Here is a 19,771-nt window from a genome sequence, read left to right as displayed (position 1 = left end):
AAAACATTTATAAGCACATAATCAACACTGTTTATTCACCCATAACCTTAATAAATCGAAAATAACCAAAAAAGTAAAGAAATCGATGAAAGAAAAATTTAAGTCTAAATTTTTTTTTTCTCACTCTGTGTTTGCTTGTCATTCATAGACCCTTTGTTTATGGCATTTTTCAAACGTAAACATGGAATAAGTCTTTTCGGGAGAGAGAATTTTTCTCTCCAAGCTCGGGCCGATGACGGTTTGGAAAAAAAATCCCGTTATCGGCCCGAAGTTGAAGAAGGCTGATTCCTGACAGAAAAAAACGAGTGGTTCTTTGGGGTGGACCTACACATGTTTTAAAAAATAACACGTTTTAGGTTTTTTTTCTAAATAATCTAAGGGATCATCCACAAATTACGTAACGTTCAGAGGGGGAGGGGGGCTGCCCGGAGTGTGATAATCCATACAAATTTTCTGGATCCTCATACAAAAAGTGTAAGATAGGGAGGAGGGGGGGGTGAAAATGGCCAATTTATGCGTTACGTAATTAATGGATCTTCCCTAATTGAAGATGCGGGATATTTTTATACGATTAGAGCAGGATTACCGGTGGTGAGTTTAAGCCGTTTGGCAGCGCAGTATCATTACTTGACTCTACTAAACGCGCTGCTGTAACAGTAGCGCGACTGACAGGTGACCAAATTTGGTAGCGCGATAAGAGCGCTACCGGAAATACAGCAACCAAATTGAGAGCCGAAAATAGTGACCGATACGGAAGTGAGTGACGAAACTAAAATGGAAGCCCTGCGCGGGTGATTAAAATGCTCACGACCGATAATGATGCTCTAAGTAATGCATAGCTGCATTCGTAATGCTGAACAAGTGTATCGTTGCTTGACAGTTGATGAATAAATGCATGTTTACATCATTAAAACTAATCTAATGCAAATAATTTTAAAAATCTTTAGGATTAATTTTAATAAGCCATTTTATAAAAAGCTTAAATGACAGGACACCTAACACTAATATTTACATTTTACAAAGAACATTCACGGAAGCTCTCAAGTACCCATTAATGGGTACTTTCGTACCCATTTTGAAGAAAAGCGGCATAACTCATTAAATGGGTAAACTCGATTTACTCATTAATGAGTATTTCCCCTGAACTTCATATAATGGGTAATTTTTGCACTTGAGTTTTATTGGCGAAATGGGTAAATATGTCCCATTTTATATTTTAGTAGATTTGAGGTTATGTTACATAAATAATTGTGTGCGTAATCAAATTACCTCAGATTGGATTATTCGAGCAGTATCGTAATTAAAGTATGGTAGGAATAAGTTAAGCATTTATTTCAGTTGGAAACAATTTAATTAAATTTTGGAGTCGACAGCTGACCATAGTTTTCTCTATTTTTTTGGAACGATCACTGCCTCCACCTTCTTCTGCAAATGGCATATTTTCCCTCATTACAGGCAGAAGATAATTTTGTTTCGTCGGGCTCCAGACTTGGCATCAAATGCAAGACCATAATTCTCTGCAGGGGATAGTATTCCTGTTTACACGAATCCGGAATCGTATTTGCTGTAATGAACGGAAGAAATAATAGAAAAGTCTATTTATATGTATTACGGATAGAAAAACTTACCCAACAAATTCCTTTCGCTGGAGTTATGTTTAATTTTCGGCCGCAACTATGTCCGGATCACACAATCACTGGAAAAAGTGCACACCTTGTTATTCTGATGCTAATTTCTTTGAAATCAAACTCTTTTTTAAAAAAATGATGCCGGAGCTGAACAAATATTTTCACTGGTAATGTCTACGCATTATTGTTATCAGAAGAGATAGTATATAATGATGTTAAATCACCCATTTTATGTTGTCATAAAAATGCCCATTTTTTGACATCTCCATACCGATTAAAAAAATGGGTATTCTGGACCCATTTAATGGGTACTTGCAAATGTCCGTGTTTGCGAAAATGGAATGAAATGATGATGATGATGACGAATTGATGATGGTTTGCATGCAAATTTACCAAAACAAAGACCGAGCCGTTCACTCAAAATTTCGATCAGCTGATCGAATCTGTCTCGTAAAATGGCTTATATGCTGATCTGTGATTGATTACATGCATTAATTAATGCTTGGTGCTTACTTGGGTATTAAAGGATGCTATCGAAGGGTATTAAAATTGAATTTGTTTACTTTTTATTGTAGGCCTTTATCAATTGTTGAGCGAGATATAATCTAATACCACAGAAAAAATTACGTCTCAAGAGCTGTGCAGAAGGGATATGTTTTCGTGCGTTTTGACAGTTTTACCATGGGAAAACTATCAAAACGTACGCAAACGTATCCATTCTGCTCAGCTCTTCACTCCACACATGCACCATCATCTTTTTAACGGTGGATTCAATTTTTTGTAGGTGGTCGATCGGCCACCGATGGCTCATTACCGCCACCTGGTTGCCGCATGTCCACCTCCAGTCCAATTAGCATTGGGTGATAATGTTTCCGTGACGATGATTTTGATTGCATTTTGTTCTAAGTGAGACGTCTGTTTCTCTGTGATAATATTTATTAACGACTCACTGGTGGTATTGGTGGTATTTGTACCGTGATAAATACAATAAGGGGCCGTTCAAAAATTACGTCCAAGGTTTGAGGGGGGGAGGGGGGTCAGAGTTTTGTGACAGTTTGTGACAGGGGGAGGGAGGGGGGTTCGTCTTATGTGACGTCCGTCCACAAGAAGAAAATACTGAAAGCATTTTAGAAACAACTTGCATTTTAAAAACATTCAAACTGTTAGTAAGGGACATAACTCACTATGTTATTGTGAAAATAGTGTACGAAAAAGATAAACCACAGTAATCGCTAAAATAAAAATGAGACATGTACGTACAGGGGGAGGGGGGGGGTCAATTATTTGTGACAGTTTGTGACAGGAGGGGGGAGGGGGGTTGAAAATGCCGAAAAACGATGGACGTAATTTTTGAACGATCATCTTGAAAATAGTGCCATATATGCATAGTATACGCTCTTATAATAAAAATTCTTGAAAGTTTCCCAGACCTGAAATCGACGAAAAGCTTTTGAAGCAGAATCCACCTCCTTGCGGGCCATCATCGACGTGCGAAACGTCAAACCGGCCGGTCGAGATTTCGAAACGACGGAGAAACGAAAGTTCTCATTCCTCGACCGGATCGCGGAGTGTTAGGTAATTTTTTATTCGTCGCTGCTGGCGCGGGTGCTTCAGGAAGTGCTAATCGAAGAGAAGAAAAATCTTCCAGCTGAGAAGGCTGAAGATCAGTGTTGGTGAACGTGAAAATCAATCCCAGTTTGAAATTAGGAACGGATCAGTGCGCATCCCGTCAAGATGGTCCACTACGCTCGTTTGCTGAACGTCCAGGTGAGTGAAAAGAGTCATGGAAAATTTCTTCTGTTGGTGGAGCCCTTCATTTTGTTCCGGCGCAATATTGCGTGGAGGAAAAATGTGTAACGGGGACAAGGTCTTCCAGCCTTCAAGCGTCGTAGGCGCGTGATCGAGGTCCGGGTTTGATAAGAAAGTTTTTCTGTGACGTAATCCGAGTGGATTAAGTCGGAAAAGATCTACAGAGGAATCGAACTCGGCGAGAAAAGTTCTGGCATATTGGTTAGATAACACTTCCTCCTATGCAAGTCGAAATCTCATTTTCCAAATGACGTCGCAGCTGTGTTTGTCTGGCCGTTTGTCGGTATTAAGTTGCTTGTGTTTGTGCCTCGCCGCACTACCGGTTAGTTAGTGCAGATGTGTGGCTGCTCCCAAGTTCTTATTTTTGTCCGGTGTTTAATCTAAGCTAAAACTATGTAATAATATCCTAGATTAGATTCCACGAATGTAGTAAAAGGTGACCCCCACCCACCAAAATTGTTTTATACAAGTTACTTCAAATGAATAACTTTCTAAATTAAAGGTCGACGAGTATATTTTTGCAAAGTGCAAAGTTTTTCAATATTTTTTCGTTTCATACAAAATGTATAGAAGTTAAAAAAATATAAATTTTCTGCGAATTTTCACATTTTTTATGAACAACGTACAAATTATATCAGCATATTGCCGCAAAGCTCTAGAACCAAGGCGTTTTTTACTGTTGTCAACTAAATTTTGACCAAGATGTCCCTTACACCCCTCTGCGTCTAACCCCCTCAATTATATTAATTACTAGTCTCTCTAAAAGTGTAATCCATGATTGTTTTTTCCTTGATCTTATATAAAGTGTTTACTAGCTGGTTATCGCTAAGAGTAAATAGTTTTTCTTTTCTTGTCCCATATTGAGATGGATTTCATATACCTAATAGGTAATGTGGGTCGAAAAAGAGTTTATGGGCACTAGGCAGTAGGTATAATAGCCCTGCGAAGTTTCTAAGTTTGTTTTTTAGCATGCGTGCTTCTGAACTACAGAGACCATATGGATTGTACTAAGTAGGACAAGAGCGAGCATTTTTCGACAGTATTGTACACAATTCAACATAATGCGTGTTCAAGTGTTAATTTTTTTTTGCATTCGGCTATGAGAATGATATTTGATCTGGCTTAGTGTTGTAAAATGCCATCTCGATGTCATTTTACTAATTTGTCTGAAACTTTTTTTTTTATAAAATCCTTAATAACTTCATAATTTTAAATGAACCTATAACACATGGGTATTCGTATATTTTTAATTAAAGGTATACTACCCTTCTACGCATAATTGTCCCATGTTACGTTTGATGAAAAAAACCAAACTCGAGTCTATTTGTCCCACTGAAAAAATGAAGTAGTCATTTGAAAATAATGGAAACTGTAAACCGTTTACATAGGATCCGTTTTATAGTTTGGAGAAGTGTAGCCTACGCTCATTACACTCCAAGAATATATGTTGTTATTGGCAGGGGTTATTGTAGTTAAAGCAAAGTGCTACATAATATTTTGATCTCAAAAAAAAAATCAGGAAAAAAAATGAAAGATATTTTGCGTAAAACCCGTTGCCAATAATAGATCAAACCGACTTTTTGTTTTGTTAAATATCTGGGCTGCTCATCTGCACAGCACATATTTTCTAAATTAATATCTAGTCAAAATACACAAATGAGATAGCCGCTTGGTAGAGAGACCATCCGTGGTATTGCTGGAACGGATTTTCTTAATTTGCACTTCATACACTTCCATGCACACAAGCGGTCGAATCTGTGAGATGTGAAAACGCTGTTTAATTTCGTTGACAAACAAACGTGTCATTATTTGCGTGAAAATACTTTTCGTGGATCTATTCGTTTAGCAGTCTTATCGCCCGGTGAGCTTTCGGCAGAATGATTCGAAGTTATGAATTGTACATATTCGGAGACAAGCCTTCATTGTCTTGCTTTAGATTTGCCAAGATCTCACCCACTCTAGACGCAACGAACCGCCTGTACAACTGCAAGGAAATGATGTCACTGAGCGAGTTCTGCGGAAAGTAGCAGCGCGGGATACTTTTATGGTCCATGTAGCGGAACAGATTCGTCCAACGGATTCACTTTCAGATTCGTCTATTTGGAATGAGTTATTTCAATCCGTGTTAGCCAGATCGAATGAGTTCATCACAACCCTCAACGCCTGTCGTTTTGTTGAGTGCTTATCATGGAGACGTGGAGAACGAGAAGATATCTGAGGCATTCCACGGGGGCATGTCAGTCGATCCTGAGCGACCATTTCGAAAATATTTGAAACTCTGCACAGTTTTTCAATTTCATCTAAATCGTCATTTTTCGATATCAAATCTTCATATTGAGGCACGACTAACTTTTCAAAAGGGTGTATGTGAAAATGGTTCAAAAATATTTAAAAAGCTGCACAGCAAAACGGAATGTTCGATTGTTATGATTTTTCAGCAAAGTTAGACAACTAAATGGTGATTCTTAAGAAAATGTGCACAGTAAAAAAAATTTTTTTTTTGCCTTTAAAATATCATTTTGTCACAAAACTCAAATATCTCAAAACCCTATCTTTTTCGAACGTAATTTTTTAGGAAAACGGTCCATTATATTAGCTATCTACCATAAAAATTTGGTGATGGTAAACTAATAAACAAAAAGTTATGACATTTCAAACATTTCACAATTTTCACATTTAGTAAAAAAATTTTTCTGCGTAAGTTATTTCGAGAATTGCAGTTTGATGCAGATTTTATTGTTAAGGGACGTGATTTAAACAAGTTGTTTTCATGATATTTTGATTTAATTATTCATAGCATCTATAAGAAACTTAGACACGATCCAGTGTTGTGGATCAAAAGTATTGATAGTGTCATAATTTTCATTGCACGTAACTGGCGAAAAATTCTTTTAATAGTGTTGAAACCTGTTGATAATAACGTTGATAGAAACATATCAGAAATGTTATTTTTAAGACAAAAGCTGCAAAATAAAAGATTTATATACACGTGTACGTCTATAGTTTACCTGCAAAAAATATACCTCTTAGAGAATAGACTTTATGATCGGGAGGAAACGGGTATCTTCAACAACAACAAATGCATGATAGGTACATACCATGACAATGCTCACGAAAAAGCAAAAAATTACTACTACTAAGGTTGTTAAAGATCTTATAGTAATTTTTTTCTTCAGTCAAGCAAATGACACCAAACTAGTCAGTAAAAACTTAAAAGTGATTTTGTTTATTGAAATATTACGAACAACATGAGTAGCCGCTTTCTCAACTGTTGTAGGCCGTTTGATGGAAAAAAGTGTTCAAAAGAGTTACGAAATCTCACCGAAAGCACCATACATAAACTGAAAGCGACTGGTTATGCTCCAATGTCCACATTGAATACAAATTTACGCATTTGCACGTCCTGCCGTCTAAACGTTGACAAAAGAGCAATCTGTATATCATCGGTTGAGCAGAGCGCAGGAAGTTCGAAAACGACAGCAACTGAGGAATTGCCAGATGTATCGACAACAACTGAGGAATTACCAGAAGTATTAAGTGCTGAGAGCCTTGCCACCGTACCATCAGCGAAATCTGTTAAAACAAATCAATCGGAAGATGAGTGTATCCAAAAGGTCAACATCGAACGCTTTAATGAGGGCATAGCTGGGATAAAAGTGACTCCGATTAAATGGAGTAAGATGGACTACGTTTATTACCCGAAAAAAATACCGTGAAATAAACGAAGCTGTACGAAGAAACCTCTTCAAATTAGGACCTGATAATGTGGAAAATACAGACTACGATGAGGTAATTATAAATATGAAGGAAAGGTTCTGGAATGCAGCCACGACAAGGAAAGAAAAATTATTGATTTTGTCGATGCTGCCAAGTTCGTGGTCTATTCAGGATGCCATTGATGAGTTCAAAACCAATAGAAATACAGTAAAAGAGGCAAAACAATTGAAGAATAACTGTCTTTCAACCAAAAATACTAGGTCTAGTACTGCATTAACAGATGAGACAAAAGAAATAGTAGTTCAATATTTTGAAGATGATGAAGTAAGTCGAGCTATGCCTGGTCAAAAAGATTATGTATCAGTAAAAAAAAATGGAAAGCGTCAAGCAATCCAAAAACGATTAATGATGACGACTTTGAAAGAAGCGTACACACGCTTCAAGGAAATTCACGATAATATTAAAATAGGTTTTTCCTCATTTGCAAGCCTTCGGCCAAGGCAATGTAAGCTTCTTTCCAATTCAGGAACACATAATGTGTGTGTGCACAACCCATGAGAATATTAATCTTATTTTACATAGTTTGAAAAGAATCAATTTAACAAAGGATATTAAAATGTTAACTGGTAGTCTTTTGTGAAAATACAACATCAAATTGCTATCTACGATCTTGTTCGGATTGTCCAGATTCTTCATCATTGGAAAATACTTTATTCGCTGAGTTTGAAGAAAAATATATTGATCAGTTATCATTTGAGCAATGGGTGACCACGGATAGGTGTGACATAGAAACTATTGTAAAACCTGTAGATGAGTTTGTGTCATATTTTTGCTTGAAATTAGAAAGTTTAATCCTCACGATTTCATTAAAACAGAACAATCCAGCTTTTAAAAATACGAAAAATACATTTACAAAATGGTGAATTTTTAGTCATTTGTGATTTTTCTGAAAATTACAGCTTTGTATTGCAAGATGAAGTGCAGTCCCATCACTGGAACGTACAACAAGCTACAATTCATCCATTCGTTATTTATTTTAATGGAAGTACGCAAATTGAACACTTAAGTTTTATTATAATTTCCGAAGATTTAAGACACGATTCAGTATCTGTAAACTTGTTCATTGAAAAAATGATTAACTTTTTACGCGTTGATAAGCATAAAGAAGTCAAAAAGATATATTTCATGTCTGATGGAGCAGCGTCGCAGTACAAAAATCGTAAGAATTTTTCGAGCCTATGTCAATTTAAATCAATCTACGGAATTGATGCAGAATGGCATTTTTTGCTACATCACATGGCAAAGGTCCTTGTGATGCTATTGGAGGAACAATAAAGCGCATGGCCACAAGAGCAAGTTTAGCCAAAGAACGTGAGCATCCAATTAAAACTGCGAAAGAACTTTTTGATTGGGCAAATCGTAGAAAAGAAAAAGATTTAACCAAATTATCATTTTGTTTTACTACTACTGAAGAGTACGAAATAAAGGTTTCAGAGCTCAGCGAGCAATTTAATAACGCGAAAACGATCCAAGGAACCCAAAAATTTCACTGTTTCATTCCATTGTCGGAAAATAAAATTAAAGCAAAACTATACTCAAACTGTGCTGATAATAATTCAAAAGTGTTCGATATTTTAAAAAATTTTAAAATAATATTTTAAAATAAATAAAAAAAAAGTATTAATAAACTGTTTTCATGATATCATAACCCATACCAAAATTCAAACCCAAAACTCTTAGAGTTTCTATAACAACATTGTGTAACTGCCACATTTAATTTAATACTTAGGATAATATTAATTCATTTTTATTTATTTATACATATAATATTTATACATATAATATACATAATATCGATGAATACATAAATATGGAATATCATACAAACAACTTGTTTAACTCACGCAAGGCCCTTAACAATAAAATCAGCATCAAACTGCGATTCTTGAAAAAAAAAAATACACGGAAATTTTTTTTGGTTTACTATATGTGAAAATTGTGAAATGTTTGAAATGTCATAACTTTTTTGTTTATTAGTTTACCATCACCAAATTTTTATGGTAGATAGCTAATATAATGGACCGTTTTCCCTAAAAAAATTACGTTCGAAAAAAGATAGGGTTTTGAGATATTTGAGTTTTTGTGACAAAAATGATATTTCTAAAGGCAAAATTTTTTTTTTTTTACTGTGCACATTTTCTTAAGAATCACCATTTAGTTGTCTAACTTTGCTGAAAAAATCATAACAATCGAACATTCCGTTTTTGCTGTGCAGCTTTTTAAATATTTTTGAACCATTTTCTCATACACCCTTTTGAAAAGTTAGTCGTGACTCAATATGAAGATTTGATATCGAAAAATGACGATTTAGATGAAATTGAAAAACTGTGCAAAGTTTCAACTCAATAGAAAATCATGAATTAAAAATTTTCTTAAATTTTGATGCTGTTGCTTGGAATCGCTCATCTACATTCAAATTCCAATATAGAGTGAGAACGTGATTGGTAGAGCTGCTCTTGCAGGGCTATTACAACAGTCGCAAACTTCTCGAATTTCGCGGATGTGCGTTTTATGCCGTGCAGTTTTGAATGCAGGAATAATTTCATGGATTATAAATAAATTGGTCCTTGCATTACTAATAGCCTAATCAAACTCCAGGCTTCATCGCTTTTTAACCTTTCCCTTCCCACGACTTTTTTCAAAGAAGAAGATTTCAAAAGGAAGGGATCAAGTATGAGAAAAATGCTAAAACAAAAGTTATTTGGCATGACATTCTAAATTGGTGCAAACCGAAAAAAAGTTTTTAATTGTTAATCGATAGTCACTACTCAGAGGGCCCTGGGGTAAGACGCGCGGCTTCAAAGCAAGACCATGCTGAGGGTGGCTGGGTTCGATTCCCGGTGCCGGTCTAGGCAATTTTCGGATTGGAAATTGTCTCGACCTCCCTCAGGTAACCAATAAGCATTAAAGTAAGCACTATAGTAGCATTATACTGGCATTGCATATGCTCCATGCTGTAAATAAGCATTTCGAAAACCTGGCTGTTCTAAATAAGCATTCTCAAAGCAATCATGAGAGGCATAGTCTTATAATAGCATTTTGAATGCACAATGTTGTTTTTCGTTAAGTGCAATGGGACAGCTACATTAGTGCCACTTTAAAGCCTGTAGTATTCATACGTCAAACGTTTTCCAATATGGAACCATATAGCGGGGACTATTTGTCCAATGAACTTACATTTGAGAATAGAAATCGGTACGTGCAGAATGTTTTTTCCATTCCGACCATTGACAGGAGTACTTGTCGTTAACCTAACCCTATCACTAATTACATAATTTAGCTACATTATGATTATTCCATTGCACTATTTTCGATGGATGTTCATTTGATATCTTCTCCAGATTTTTATCCTTAAATTATCTAAACAATTCGCCAAGAATTCCTTCGGATATTCTCCAGAGATTTCTTTAAAAAAAATCGAAAAGCCTCCGAGATTCCTTCGTAGATTTCTAGAAAATTCGTTCGGAATTTCTTCCAGGAGATCCTTTGAAAATTAATTAGTTTCGAATGAAATAGTTTCCGATGGAGTTACTACCTAACTGAATTTTCAAAAGGATAAAAAAAAATTTTAGGCGGCAAACACTAGAAAAATCCGAAGGTATTACTGAAAGAATTTCGGAAAAAACTCATGAAGGCACTTTCGAAGGATATTCTGAAGTTCTGGAAGAATTCCCGGAGAATGTTTTAACAGAATTGCTGGAAGCAGTTCTTAAAAAAATCCTTAGAGAAATTTCAAAGAATTTTTCCCTTATGCAATATCTGGAAAAATTTATTTAAGGAATTCATGGAATAATTGCCGAAGAAATTTCATTAGGAGGAATTTTCGAAATTTAAAGAGTTGCTAAACAATTTTCAGAGAAACTTCTAATGGAATTTCTTGAAAAAAATCCGGAGGAATAGGACTTTGGCAGTTGAATTTGCTCAAGATTCCTGGTACGTGGAGCATGTGTAAGCAACGATATTACAAGCAACATCGAATGTAATATTATGCGCAAGGTGTACGAGCAGTTCATAGGTGATGCCCCTATACACCTGTAGAATGTAGATGCATATATGTACAGCAACGACAACTGTATGTGATTGTTCGGAAACTCTTAACATTTTCATCTTGAGCAAAATGGCGCTGACAAATTTAAAGTAAACGGCCCAATCCCAGTATGAAACATGAATAAAATAAATTTTACGCTGTTGTTCTGAGAAAATCAAAGTGAGTAAAAAGAATACTAAATATTATTTGCTGCCTTTATCCCAAATTTCACACTTCAGCGCTGTGTAGTTGGCGAGAACCAACGCAACGATTGCTGCATACTAGAAAAAACGATTTTACTTTAAATGTAGTAGCGATATCTCTTAAAATTAGCACCTTTGACGACGTCCTATTGCTAAAGAAACTTCCGAAGGAATTCCTTAAGGAGTCTACTAAGGAATTCCTAACGAAATTTTTGTAGGAATTTCTGAAACATTTTTTACGTTTGCATTCCATAAGAAATTACTTGAAGAAGTTTTTAAAGGAGTTTCGGAAGAAATCCGTAATAGAAATTCTGAAGGAATTTTCGGAGAAATTTGGTAAGATATTTCCGGAAGAATTGTTAATATAATTTTCTAAGGCTTTTTAAAGGAAACTTTTCGGAAGAATATCTGGATGAATTTACAAGGAAATATACTAAGTAGGTTTGCCAATCATATTCAAAAATTGATTTCAAAATAAAAAGTAAGTTATACCTACTGAACAAAAAACTGGAAAAGCTTTCAAAGTAAGGATTTAATTATTTTGTTAAATTGGTTTTCCAAATAAGTCAAATGTCTTAATAGCACAAATAAAAAAAAGACTGATTAAATAAGTGGCTAGGTTCATTTTAATAAATAAAAAATTAATATTGTCAAGATAATTAATGTGCTACTTGACTTGAAATTATTGAACTGAAATGATTTGCCTACACCAATGCAAGATCCTATAACTATGGGGGCGCTTTGGGCATGTATTCAAGCCTGCACAAAAGCTTATGTACCACTGCAAACATAATTTTCGAGTCACCTATAGGTTTAGGTGCCCGACTGAATGATGGCCTTGGCGAAGACGAATTTCAAACATCAGTTAAACATTTTATGTAGTACATATTTTGCTTAGTAGATTAAATCTACTAGATAGTCTCATTCAAACTCACAAACTAATCAACCAACCTATACATTAACCAAGACAATGTATGCAGGGTGTCAATCCAGTCGGGAAAAGTGGGAAAATGGGAATTGGACCCGACCGGGAAAAATGCTGGAAATCATGAAACCAATCTGGAAATTATTGATCAAATCTTAAACATTCATTATCAAAGTTATAAAGTTATAAACTATTTTTTCTAGTAGTGATGAACTTACTATATTAATAAAAAATCACTCAAATAAAGAAAAAAAAAATAAAATGTCTGGCAATAGTGTGAGTCACTCAAATTTTTTCACCTTTCGGTAATAATGATACAAATTGTATAAAACATAGTTTCCCAAAGTAATGGGTCGCGAACCTCCGCCTGTGTAAATCTTTGGGAAGCTATGGTATGAAAAGTACTTATAGGATTTTTTAAGCATCGTGAGTATTTCATGGTTTCTGAAGTTGTTACTGACTTATCACGATTCACTACTATGTAAGTTATATTTGAAATCTATTCTCTCGATTTCCGCATTGCATTTCTAAAAGTTTCAGAATTATAAGGTCGTGTCTTTTTTTACAAATTAGGCTTAACATAATAGCGATAGATAAAAGAAAGTACGAATAGTCCTACTGACCTGTAAGGTTAAACATATTTTTGTCGGGTATTGTGACTGTGGATTCATTAAAAACAAGAACTTGTTTTTGCAAAATAATTGTAATTAAAGTTTCGATCGGCTTCTAAGCTAAGTATTATTTGCAAATCATGTCGATGTTTTATGATTTGATTAGGTGGATTCTATTGCTCTAACGTCTATTTATTTCCTTTAGGGGCTGTCCATAAACCACGTAGACTCTTGAGGGGGAGGGAGGGGTTTCGAAAAAGTCTACGATAGTCTACGAAGGGGGACGGGGGGGGGGGGTATACCAAAAGTCTACGTTGACTTTTTGATTTTATGTTTTTTTATAGCGATTTATACATCAGCTTCGTGCGAAGTTCACTTGTTTAATTTTTCTAGGATGTTCCGGTTTTTTTTGCAAGACTTTACCGATATAATCTCTTGCATTTCTCCATAAAAAATTAATGAATTTCACTAAAGTAAAAGTCTGAGCTACGGCCTAAAACTATCATGGATTTCACCAGGAAATTCTTCTGTGTTGAGCAGGAAAATTCTCCAAGGTATGCTATAAAAACTTTCGAATTTTTTTCAAAATCTTCGCTTGGATTTTACTGCAGATTCCTACTAGAATTTCGTTTGATTTTCGGCAGGAACTTCTTTGCAAACTATGGAAATTATGTCGTACTTTAACGGATTTTTTTTGGAATTTACAAAAGAAGCATTTTGGAATATCCAAGAAAAGGCTTTGGAATGCCCAAAAGATATTCTTTGGAACTTGTAAAGGGAATTCTCCGAAATTTCCGCGAGAAACCCTTCAGAATATTCACTGGAGATTTTCTGAAGTCCCCGACATTTTTGCTGAATTTCGAAAATTCTTCGAATTTTCGCGAGGAATTCTTTGCAAATATAAGCAAAATATTTGAAATGCCCGTGGAAAATTCTCATTCGTAAATTTCTTCGGCAGTTCTAATGTAAATTCTTTGGAATTATCGATGGAAAATTTTCGAAATTTCTAAATAAATTGTTAAAAACTTCCACGAGAAATTATTTGAATTTTCCACCAAAAACAGTTTCCACAAAAAAATATTTGCAATTTTTGTAAACAGGTCTTTCTAATTTTCATAAAAATTTATTCAAACGGGCTTGGTGGTCATATATGGCTACCACTCCTGCTCCATACGCAGGAGGTCGTGGGTTCAATCCCAGGCCCGTACCATTTTTCATACTTTGTATCTTTCTATATATTTCTCATGTTCTAGCAATCGCTTGAACTGGAAATGGGCTTTCATACCGTTTCCATCTTCTATCCAATACCTACAACTTGACTAGTTCTAGCAGGTGACTGTTAGTTAGAATTCGAAATTAACAAAAAAGTCCGTTTCGACTTCCAATCAGAATATACCTTTCTTTCATTACTATCACTTTGGAAACCCGTTAACCAACATGAACCTCTGCCACAGAACCTAACCTCCAGATTTAACTAAAATTCCGCATGAATTCGTGGCGAGTGTAGAGGTGTTCTCGGCTTGTAGTGGGCGAGTGGTTGCATAATTAATTCCTTCCCATTTCTTGACAGACCGTGAGGGAGCTGTCAGCGCCATTGTCGACCTTTTAAAAATACTAGAGCTCTCGAACTGTGCACATTGAGGTTGGAGAGCAGATCCCATGCTTCCATCCAATGAATCCCTGTGCAATTGCAATTGTTCTGGTCAATCACAAAGTAGCAACTCACGAAAATGCACGGTCATCATGCTCATGCTCATGCTTTCTAATTTTCATGAAAATATATTCGATTTTTTACGAGAAGTTCACAAAAGTTCAACTGAAAATTCTCCATAATTTCCACCGAAAATATTTTTTGGAATGTCCATAAGATTTATTTGAATTTCCTCAGGAAATTGCTCCATATTTGCAAAATAAATTAAAAAATATCGTGGGAAACCATTTTCAAATTCCACGGGTAATATTTCGGAATGTCCGTTTAAACATAAAATTACCTCTGGAAATAATTCTAAATTTTCACGCAAAATTACTCGGAATTTTAAAGGGAAAACTTTTGGAGTTTAGAAGATTTTTTTTGGGATTTTAACGGATAATTATTCAGCGGGATATTGCATGGAATTTTCAAGAAAAGCATCGGAATTATCACGGAGAGTTCTTTGGAGTATTTCAAGGTTATCAATTAGGAAATTTTACTAAATTTCCACGCAAAACTTATTGGAATATAGACTTGACGTTCTCGAATTTTTTTCTAAATTCTGAAAATTCACGATTTTTACAATTTTGAACCGGCGTTGAGAATTATAGGTCAGATGCGTGACAGATTTTATCAGTGGCGCGCCGATGTAAAAATGTCGGCGGTGGTGGTGCACACCTCTAGGATGAATTGAATTCAACAATAATTAAACTAATTAGCTTTGAGATTTGATTTCAGGAGTTATGGACAGAGGATTAAATTTGATTTCGTTTCAATTTAATTTTTGTTTTGTTGGATTTTATTCAGTGTGATTTTGTTAAGTTTGGTTGATTTTCATATTTTTCCTGTCACATATAATGCTTTGTAAAATTTGGTAAAGTCTACGTAGACATCATGGGGGAGGGAGGGGTTTTGAAAAAGTCTACGAAAGTCTACTAGGGGGGACGGGGGGGTTTGAAGAAGTGAAATTTCGGTCTACGTGGTTTGTGGACAGCCCCTTAAGCTGTTTGTCTTCAATTTTTGAACGCCACTTATACACGAGTGATCACACCATAAATAGAAAGATCTTTATCCTGAGCCTGAACCAGTTGCTAGAAAACAATGAGGAAATTTCTCGAGGAACTCGATGAGCAAGAACTTATTGCTGAATCGCTGATGCTGTTTTAAATTATGATAAACTTTCAGATGATTTTTTCATGAAAACCGATTAATATAAGAGGAATTAGAAGGATTCATTAGAAGACTGTGGGTGAACTTGAACAGCTTTCGAATTATCTTGATTTAGGGTAAAGTGCCCAATAGTGGACCCTGTGGGGGCATCCATCAATTCAGCTGTTATTGGTCGACGGTACAGCAGCAGTGCCTTTCTCTGCTTTGTTCTCTCCGAGGCAGCCAAGTTGGTTGCGACGAGACGGACGCAATGAGAAAACAGAACTGTGCAATAAAAATCCTATTCGACTAAATGCTGATGTCATATTAGAAATTTGGAGACAGTATTCGTCGATAGCAAATCCTTCCGCACGCGATGGCATATGAGCAAGTCAAACCACCTTCCTTTTGCCAGTGGAGATATATCAGCTTCCATACTGATATTCTTCCCTCCAAGGAAGGTCGTGTGATATGTGCCATCACAAATATTGCCCTCCGCTCGCTTTCAAATCGACTTCTATAAAAACATTCTTCATGCCTGCCGTATCCTAACGGAACTATCAATTCTATACTTTCGCCTCTAATTCTATCATGAACATGTACGTCCAAGTTTGGAAGATGATATTAGCATTTCCATATCATTGGTATTAGATGTCAAGCAGAATTGATATGTTGAAAATTTCTACTCCTTATGACAAAAACTCAAAGGTGCAGCCCAATCGGGTTGTACGCAAAGGTGACGTTGAACTACGTTGCTGTATGTAATGTACAGGTTTTCGACTTCTCTGTTCGATGAGACCAAAGCAAGCGTGTTTCAAGCCCAGGGTGAATCTGTTTTCGCTGTTTATCCGCTCCTGAGATTTTAGACTAACATTTAAAAAGGATGATAAAAATATTTTTTTCAAATAAACGAGGATGAATAACACTCTCAAGCGATCACATATCCAAATTATCAATTAATAAAAACTCGCTAGAGAGTAAGAATCGTTCGATAATTGTATCTTGATTCGAAGCATTATTGGTGAATGCTACTTTTGAACTTTTTTCCCAACATAACACCAAAACAAAATGCCAAACATTCGATTGAGCTGAATTGTTTACATTAAATTGGTATTAGATTAGTTGGGTTTACATTAAAATGATAATTTTGTGTTGCAAGATTTGAAAAGTTATTGCCGATAACAACTCGCCTACTTTTCACACCTGCGAAGTTATCAAATGATAATTCCAAAAATCTGGCTGATAGTGTACCGCTGCGTTGCCTTGGCCTCTCCTTGACAGTTTGAGAGTTTATTGAAAATAATTAACATTCCTTCACGTGAGGAGTCGGACTTTGCATTTATTCCAGCAGACACCAAGAGCCGAAGAAAGATTACCAGAACGCATTTACTGCAGCAGCGAAAAAGATTCCGAGCCTCTCTACTGGCATCAATAGACGTAAGCGAGCAGCTGTCGTCAAACGCCCCCATGCTTTACAGAGAAAACGCGCGTGTAAGTTAGCAGAAACGAGTTAAAAGTCCTGTAAGTTGCATTAATTTGACGTCTATGCCGGCTTGAGGTTCCCAGTTAGCCTTGAGAACAAAGGCGCAGAATCCGGAGATGGCGAGATCGATTCTCGATCCGATCTAGAATGTTTCGGGTGGGAAACATTCTCACACCCTGGGCATAGTGTATCCATTGTATTTACCTCACAAGATACATACTAATGCAATGGCGGTCAAGGAAAGCTTTTAATCAATAACTAAAGAAATAATTATAGATTACTAAGTTGGAAAGCAGGCCAAGTTCCAGTTGGAATGTAGTGCTATGGAAGAAGAAGCTTGCAATGCACTTATGAGATTGACTGATTCACCGAAACCAATTCCTAAACTGTTAGCAAGTTTCAATACTAAATATTATCATACGTATATATTGTAATACACTGGAGTCATTTTTTATGCGGATGATATGGGCCACGTGAATTAAAACTAAGTTAAACCCCGCGTAAATTCCAAAGTATGTCTGAATGAACCGCAGAAATCCCGAAATTCGAGTGAAAAAAAAATCGCATAAAAAGCGAATCGTGTAAAAAACAATCGCGTAAAAAATGACTTTAGTGTACATCGGGAATGAAGCGTTGACTCTTCCTTGATCGAATGGTCCAAGAAAATTGAAAATCCATCGAGAAATGGCTGAGATATTAACGATCAAAGTCTATCATATTTTCGTGACGTTTTTCGATTTTTTGCAATTTTAAACTGTACCCCAATATAGAAAAGAGCAAAATTTCGCTACTAGGGGGTCCACTATTGGGCATTTTACCCTATATTAATTTAAAAAAATCTGCAGCTCCGAAAAAATGTTTAGTAATTGAGAAAACTTAAATTAATTTGAGATTTTTTTTAATCCAAAATATTTTATTATTTTTAATTTTAATTTTATTTTTAAAGAAAATAAAAAATAAGCTCCATAACATTGAATATTCAAATATTGCAATAAAGGATGAACATTTTCAAACTCAACCATCTAAGACGAATTAAGTACTCTCCATTTAAGGCTCAAGACTCCGTTACTCTGTTTTGAAAATTAATGACGTTATTGCTTGTTAGTATTGGTGAAGCAACTTGTACGAAAAAGTGACGAAAATTTGAGGTGGGTGGAAATGGGGTGGTAAAAGCTTGTCAGCTGCTACATAATGTTGCCAGATGCAACAAAATGTTTATTTTTGAGCATTTAGGAAATATTTATTATATGGAAACTTATTTTAATTTCAACATACAGTGTTGGGGAAAGTACAGTAAAACACTTTGATTCTCCGAATATTTACATTTTATCGGGTAAAATTCCGTGCACTGAGCAGTCGAGCACACTGAGACAGTTTCCCAAATAAATGTAAGACGAAATTAAGTCTTTTTTATTCTTCATCCGCAGACTGTTTGTTTGCTGCTGCGTGAGTCTCGTGCCATCCATCCACACTTTCTTGTGCGCAGTGCAAATAGAACAGAATCGAGTTGCATTAGGCTGTGGCACACAGCCTTAAAAGAGTGCTAGCCACAGATACTGATTTTTTAGTTCTAATCTGTAAAATGAGTAAGGAATAATGAAATGTATATTTGCCACCAAAACCGGCTATACGTTGAGACATTATTCTACGAAAACATTGATTGTGGGGGGAGAAAATAGTAAAAGAATGTGCTGTCGTCTGCTTGGTCGTGGCTGCTGTTGCGGCTGCCGTAGTTTTGTTTTTTTTTTGACTACATGGTAGGATGCTGAGAGAGAGAAATCAGCTCACTGACAGATCGTTTATTTACTATGTCTTCTTCTTCTTTATTTGTGTGGAAACTCAACAAATCAAAGTAACATTTCATAACGTCGGAAGCAACATTTTTCACTCCAACAAAAACTTGTTCGAATTAGCTGATTTCAATGGTTATGAACTTCCTAACGTGGAACAAAACTTATTTCTCATAATACGGGATCATTCACATGAATAATTACGGGTTCAATTCACTGTAGCAGATATAAGAAAAGTTGCGAACATAAATTGCCAAATAAATAATTTTGGTTACGACCATTTGAAGTTGCATCGCAGTGTTTATTTTTTCGGTTCGCAGTGACTGGATCGCGGTGACATTAGGATGAACGTAAATAAAGCGAGCTGTCTTCTCTCTCTCAGGTAGGATGAATGGTACAGTAAAATTAAATGTCAACCATTCTCCACCCTGCCAACAGAAGCTTGCATAATCTTTTCTTTTTTTCTGGTTGGTTTGATTAATTCGCAAACAAACCGCAATAATTATTTGATCAAATAAATCTGGCAACGATGAAAAATGATGATTCTTTTCTTGTATATGCATAAAGTTGTTTGCGTGTCGACAGGTGTCGACTAGCATATTCGATGTATTGTTTTGATATTTCTAAGTTGCTTTGCCGAGATTTTGAGCGCACTATTTCACCTAAAGCGGTAGTGAAT

At 35.7% G+C, this 19,771-nt stretch overlaps 1 protein-coding gene across 1 annotated transcript in view; it reads left to right on the top strand.

Moving 5' to 3' along the window:
- Positions 1 to 3,169: 3,169 nt before the first annotated feature.
- Positions 3,170 to 19,771, top strand: part of LOC134212989 (probable aconitate hydratase, mitochondrial) — a 28,834-nt gene continuing 12,232 nt past the window's right edge. The window contains exon 1 of the mRNA XM_062691406.1: positions 3,170 to 3,395. Coding sequence (XP_062547390.1) covers positions 3,363 to 3,395 — 33 coding nt within the window. The 5' untranslated portion in view covers positions 3,170 to 3,362. The remainder of the gene's footprint in view (positions 3,396 to 19,771) is intronic.

This window comes from Armigeres subalbatus, chromosome 2, assembly GCF_024139115.2.
Source record: "Armigeres subalbatus isolate Guangzhou_Male chromosome 2, GZ_Asu_2, whole genome shotgun sequence".
Taxonomy (NCBI): Eukaryota; Metazoa; Arthropoda; class Insecta; order Diptera; family Culicidae; genus Armigeres; species Armigeres subalbatus.
Note: the sequence above shows the minus strand (reverse complement) of the source record. Positions and strands in the feature narration are given on the sequence as shown.